The following is a 6,939-nucleotide window of genomic DNA, read 5'->3' as shown; positions in this document are numbered from 1 at the left end:
AAAATTAAAAGAGATAATTAATTTCATGTGATTTTGAATTGATTTAAATATTTGGAAAGATTTAATTTATATCAAATTGATGGATCTGCCCTTTAATTTTGGTTTTTGAAGCCTAAATTAAGATAATTTGAAAAGTTAATTAATTTATAAATTTAATAGAATCTTTGGAGATTTTGGAAATATTGTGATAAAAAATTTTATTTATCTTTTCAAAATTTGAAAAAAAAAATAAAAGAATCGAGATTTTTTTCGAAATTAAATGAGAGTAAAAAGAGGTTAAAAATTGGGGAGAGAGCAATTCGGTTTTTCAACGGCAGCTTTCACAAAATTGTCGATTGCCAGAGTTTGAACCGTTAGATCGTGCTCAAATTTGGTCAGCCTGTTCGAGACATATAGAATTTCATTTTGAATGATTATATCGTTGTTTGAAGCTCTGGTTTGTTCGTAATCGCTGCTGAATTAAATCTGTAAAACTAGAAATTCCCCTTCTCTCTCACTCTCGCAAACCCTCCTATGCCAAAAACCCTCACTACTAGTTGCGAGCCTAAACAATTTATGTCGTCTGACATCAACGTCCACTCCCTTATTATGGTAGCCACGAGCCGACGCGCCATCAGCCGCCATTGCCCAATCTATGCCGGAATCTTGATAAAAATCTTGGATTTCAGATTTTGGAAGTTTTGAGGCATTGACTATCAAGCTAGAGACCATTTTTCGTTTTGCAGAAAATTGATAAAGATCGATAAGTTTTGGGTAAGTTGTTGGTTGGTTATTCTTTTGGATTGAGAGTAATAGTGGAAAAAGTAAGTTATTGATTTTGGATTTAATTCTTGATCAAATTGGCTAATTGAATCAAGTTTTGGAATTTGTCTTGGACCAAGCCACAACTTTGGGTTGATTCAAGTTTTCCAAAGGTTTTAAGGAATTATTTGCATGGACTTTTGTGGCCTAGTTGAGGTAAGTGATACTATTACCAGTGCCTTCCTGCCAGGCGACCTAGATTAAACCTATTAAGTTACTTGGGAGAAGCATGATTTTGTTTGACCTTATGTTTTGCTAGTGTATGGTAGTTACAAGTATTATGAGTAGTTTAAAATTTCTAATCAGTACTGATATATGTATGTGATACATGAATAGACCAGTAGAGTGGTTTATTATCTCGCCTTGACGCATGTTATTATTATGTTTAATGGTGTGCCTATGGGCCACTAGACATGCGTGAACCGACAGGTTAACATTCATGTTATTATCATGTTTGATGGTGTGACTACAGGCGCTAGATATGCGTGAGTCGACAGGTTTACGTTCATGTTACTTTTATTTTCATGTTTCATGTTTTGACGGTATGCCTACGGGCCGCTAGACATGAGAACCGACAGGTTAACGTTCATTTATTATCATGTTTGACAGTGTGCCTAGGGGCCGCTAGACATGCGTGAGTTGATTGATTCACGTTCATGTTATTATTATGTTTGACAATGTGCCTACGGGCCACTAGACATGCATTTCCTTTTGGTTTTCCTTTCATCATCAAAAATCGATGCAGCTGTATGAGCCACAGGCTATCTTTCTTTGCTCGTGGATGCATAGTATGATCCCGGTAATGGGATCACTTACTGAGTATTTTATACTCAATCTTTCTTAATTTATGTTTTTTAGGTAATGATAGGAACGGACCGGCGGTTGACGAGAGGGACCTGTGATCATGCTCAGTTTACGTTTCCAAGCTATTTAAAAGTTTTGATTTGAAACTCAATGTTGGTCAAAATTTTAATTGTTTAAGTTATTTTTTTTCTTCATTATTTTAGGGGCTCCGAACAAAGGTTTTACTTATTTGTTATTTATTTTGGAAAACTGTCTTTATTATTTTAATGAAATTTATTTTCCTCAATGGTCAAAATGTTTTGAATGTAAGTATGTAATTATGGTAACGACCCTTATCAAAGTACTCAAAAGGTCGGGTCGTTACATAAAGTATTCATACTATAGCCATGGATATGTTCATTGAATTTTCATAATAGAATGCCAAATCAACAACCTTAATGATAAATAGAATGTTTAACACAAAATTTACGAACTGCGAGTTCTAGAACATTCCCAAATGTCCATCTTCTATCTCTTGCATATCACCAAAAAGATGTTTGTGCCCACACATATGGTTGCTTACACTAGTGTCAAGATACCACACTATGTCGCTGTCTGGAGTGATGCCTTCATGGGCCATCATGAGAACACTTTCATCTTTGGTCTCATCTTATGCGACTAAATTCGTGTTTTCTTCCACCTTCTTCTTGGCATAGCAATATTTTGTGTAGTGTCCATATTTTCTATAATTGTAACACTCGACATTTGGATGATTTGAGCAACCACCTCTTCCACGACCTCGGCCTCGTCCATGCCAATTTAGTTGGCTCGTTTCTTCTTTCTCTTCATTTTTATATCCACGACCGCGACCTCTGCCGCGATCGAAACTACGACCACCACGACCACGTCCTCTTCCTCGGTTGTGTTGCACATATATTAACTTGTCTTCTTTGATGGTCATCTTTGTTTGTAAGGCCTGCTCCAAGACCTCTTGTTTCTTTTTCTTCTTTCTTTGTTCATGTGCTTCAAAGGAACCTTGGCATCTTCAAGAGTTTCTCCATTGCGTTTAAGTTAGTTCACCACCGTTTGAACGCAGGTGATGTAGTCAGATACTCCTTCTGACTCCTTCATTTTCATTGTTTCCTATTAGCTTCAAAGAGTTTGGAGCCGCAGTGTTTTGACTCGATCAACACCCTTGAAAACCTTCTCCGCCAGTGTGTCCCACACTTCCTTTAATGTCTTTGCACCTACAATTTTCTCGAAACCTGACTCATCCATAACTTGAAACATGAGATAGAAAGTGGTTTTGTCTTTCATGCACATCTCTTTTATCGCCCTCAATTAGTTTGTTATCGGATTTGCAATTGGAGCCTCATCTTCAAGACCTTCTTAGACTACTTTCCATGCGTCTTGAGCACCGAGCAAGACACGCATTTGAATTGTCTAGTTGTCAAAGTTTATCTTGGTGAGTATTGGTAATTGCATCTGACCCAACACTATGCTCCCATGGTTTGACAATGCTCTGATACCAAATTGAAAAAAAATATATATTTGAGTGGTGGAGATTTTTATTGAAGAGAGAAAGAGTAAAGTATGGACACTAATACTCAATCTTCTATTGATTTATTTCTCGATCTTGTCTTAGCAAAGATTACAATACCACTATATATAGTCTCACAAAGTGTCTCTCTAAATTCCTTCAATAAATCACTAATAAAAGCAAATAAAAGAGATTACAATAATTAAAATTTCAAAAGTTGTAGTAATTCTTGACCCTTCGTTACACAAACTACCATAACTTTCCATAGAAAACACCAAACGACTTGATACTTGAACCATCAGAAAAAACACATCCGGGGTACCAAAATTCATAGGTCACACATATAATTTGGACATCGTTTGACTTTGCAAATGCCTGCTAAAAACTGCCCAAAAACTTGACAATTTGAGTTTAATGCTCAACAAGTTCAATAGTATTGACATGGTCTCTGTATTTGGAGGTTGGAGGTTTAATCCCTTACCGTGCAGTTATTGTATGAAAAAGTAGATAGAAAATAGTTTAATAATATAATTTGTTTGGTTGCCCGTAAAATAAATTATCCATCCCGCCAAAATATGTTTTCTAGCTGGACATTCCTTGAACTATTATAATATAAAGATGTTTGTTAAGGTTATGAAAACTTAAAATTATTTGCATTATGAATTTTATTTAAAAAGTATAAACAATGCTTAGCTTCATTTTGTTTTCCGTTAATAAAGAATTAACAAGAAGAAAACGACGATGTGCGATTTTTCATATTAAAAATGATTAATATATTTAAAAAAATATATTTTTTTAAATTAAATGATAAAACTATTAAAATTATTCCTAATGACAAAATATCGCTATCGCAATAGACCACTATCTACCTCTATCACTACAGTTTATCGTACATAATCAATGAAATTTTGTTATATTTGTAAATATTTTGTTATTTTTCTATATTTGAAGACAACCCATTTTTTAAATACTATTATTATTAATATTTTCTAAAATGATGAAAATAATTTTGACAATTTTAAAATCACCCAAAAACATACATTTAATTTATTTTAGTTCATTTCGAATTTGTAAATTTAGTTGGTGTTACTTTAAGTAAATCTTAAAATTAATCTCTATTATTAGTTTATCGTTATTTTCTTTAAACGAATCATGAACTAATATATAGGGCGAGACTCGAATTTTGACCTCTTAATCAAGGTTACATATTTTTTTTGATAGATATGTATGTTCATGTTGGTTTCCCTCTATAAATTTTGAAAACATTTTTCTCAAAAAAAAATTTGAAAACATATTTACATTGTATCTTTTTTTTTTTTAATAAAAATTATAATTATAATTTAATCAAACTCAATAAAAAAAATAACTTCAAATTGAGCGCTTGGAACAAGAACTATCCTAAAAGTATAATAACCACATCTTGCTATAGTAAATACTATTTTGTAGTCTCTAATTAGCTACCGCTAACACTATTTCAAAACCCTCATTTGCTACAATATTTACTCTTTGCTACAATTTTTACTATTTTACCTTTTCTACAATGTTTACTATTTTCAACTCAAACTAAAATAATTTATATTTCAAATATATACTATTATAATTCAAATTAACATAATTTATACTTCAAACACAAATTATTATAATTCAATTATAATAATTTAATATTATAATAATCAACTTCTTGTCTAAAAAAAATTAATGAATAACCAAAAGTAGCACTAAATTTGAGGCAGTACTAAAATAGAATCAGGTCGTGCTGCAAGCAACCTAACAATCAGTAACCTAGTCCTAAGGAATATCGGAGAATATTGCCAAATTAAAATAAAAATCTAATAAAACTATATAAAAGCAATGGATAATTTTACAAATTAAAAAGATAATATAACTTGTTTCAATGATTACACTAGTGGAAAATTTCTCATCGTGAACAATGAACGCGTGTTTTTCTCCATCGTTGACTATTTCCATTTATATCCAAAGTCCAAGTAAAAGGCATGGCAAATATATTATCTTACTCATGCAAATTAATTCACACACCAAAAACACAGTTTTGCTTTACTAAATGAATAACTAATAGTAAATTAATTCTGAGCCGTAAGTAGCTAGTAATAATCGACATTAGTCATTCAGTTTCATCTTTCAAGAGTCCCAAATCGGACCAAAAGCTGCAATTCCAGAGCTTTTACACGCATTCACCACATCTCTACTCCCTTCCGGATTACTCGTAACAATCACCACCTCCGCTTTCCACTCTCTCGCCGCCTTCACCGTCAGCTCCGCCACATTCGGCCGCCCCAAAACCGCCGTATCGTGAACTATCACCTTCTCCCTCGGGTGCCCATTCACCATCTCCTTAATCTCCTTCCCGAAATTCTCCTCGATCCCTTTAGCCACCCACACCAAATGCACGTCAGCCCTACTTTTCTGCAACAGAAACGACAAGAACACGCAAATCCCAGATCCCGTCGCCACCACCAGAGTTCTCTCGTACATGTTCACCAAATACGGAAGTCCAGCGAAGTGGACCCCTCGGACCCACAAGTGGGTGGGTGGGTTCGACACCAAGGATTTCGTGAAATCCCCAACCGCTCCGGCTAACATTATGTGCTCTTTTTCACCGTCGGAAATGATCCCGAAGGCATGCCACTCGGATAACGGCGATGGGCTGATCCGGCCCAATAACCCGGGCTGTACCCCGCCGCTGAATTTGATAATGGAGGCATGGCCGGAGGGGGCAGAGATTTGAACAGGAACGCGCCTGACCGTAACCCATGGGAGAATGATTAGGAAAGTGATTGCGGTTGTGAACCAAAATTCCTGTGTTTGGAGCAAACGGGAAGCAAGATCTTTATTATATGAATTGGTGATGGGATCGTAAGTGAGTGTTAGAATTAGGAAGGCCCAGAGGAGGGCGAGTGCGGTCCAGCCAGCGAAACGGTGCGTTCGCTCGAAGACATTGTGGTGGAGGTGTCGTACGAGAGGAAATGCAGCCAACGAAGAAAGACAAAGAAGGGCTAGAATTGCGGACGCAACAGCAATGATGGCTGGGGATCTTGTTTGTGCGTCCATAAGAGTCAGTGCCAAAGCGTAGACAAGCCAGGCAATGGACGAAACTCCACAGCCGCTGTGGACCCCACCAAGGCTCTGGAGGAAGGAAGTTACGGCGGTTTTGAAAGCTAGTGGGACCCATGATCTGCCCAAGATAGTGACTGTTAACCAAAACACTACACGCAGAAAGGCCTCGCTCCGGCAAAGCGTCAAGGCGAATATGTTGCCGATTGAAAACAGAGCGGGGCGGGCTCTTGCATATGGGAAATACCCAGTGACGGCAAGAATGAGGGCGGTAATATTTAATGAAAGACACAGGAGGAAGAGCCTTTTGTAGACGGTGAAGAGGCCTTGGTCGAGGAGGATGACGGAGAGTCTTGATTTTGGGTTCTTCGGATGAGGCTGAGAGGGCGGGTTTTGTGGGGTGCTTTGGTTCTGTTGGTCACCTTCTTCGAGTGCTTCCAGGTCGTATTGGTGGTGCTGTTCTTCTTCGTCGGAGAGGGGATCAACGTCACAGAAATGGCTGCTGGGTTTGCTTAGGGATCTTAGAAGTGAAGAAGGGGATGGGGAAGGGAATATTTGAAAAGAGTTGCGGCGGGGCCAGAAGGTGGTGATGCTGCTACTTGGGTGTGGTGGGGAAATGGGTTTTGAGATGGAGAAGTGATGCTCGTGAGGCTTCACTTCAAAGGCAACGCCTCTACAGCTCGAGAATCTTACGGGCGTTTGCATTATGTTATTGAGTTTTATGTGGTTTGGTTAATTATACT

General features: G+C 37.0%; 1 protein-coding gene across 1 annotated transcript; it reads right to left on the bottom strand.

The window, feature by feature from the left end:
• Window positions 1-5,196: 5,196 nt before the first annotated feature.
• Window positions 5,197-6,939, bottom strand: LOC120074611 (adenylate-forming reductase 03009). The gene has a single exon (XM_039027778.1). The coding sequence runs from the start codon at window positions 6,899-6,901 to the stop codon at window positions 5,264-5,266; it is 1,638 nt and encodes a 545-aa protein (XP_038883706.1). The 5' UTR covers window positions 6,902-6,939; the 3' UTR covers window positions 5,197-5,263.

Source organism: Benincasa hispida, chromosome 3, assembly GCF_009727055.1.
Source record: "Benincasa hispida cultivar B227 chromosome 3, ASM972705v1, whole genome shotgun sequence".
Lineage (NCBI taxonomy): Eukaryota > Viridiplantae > Streptophyta > Magnoliopsida > Cucurbitales > Cucurbitaceae > Benincasa > Benincasa hispida.
This window is presented reverse-complemented; position numbering and strand designations above follow the sequence as displayed.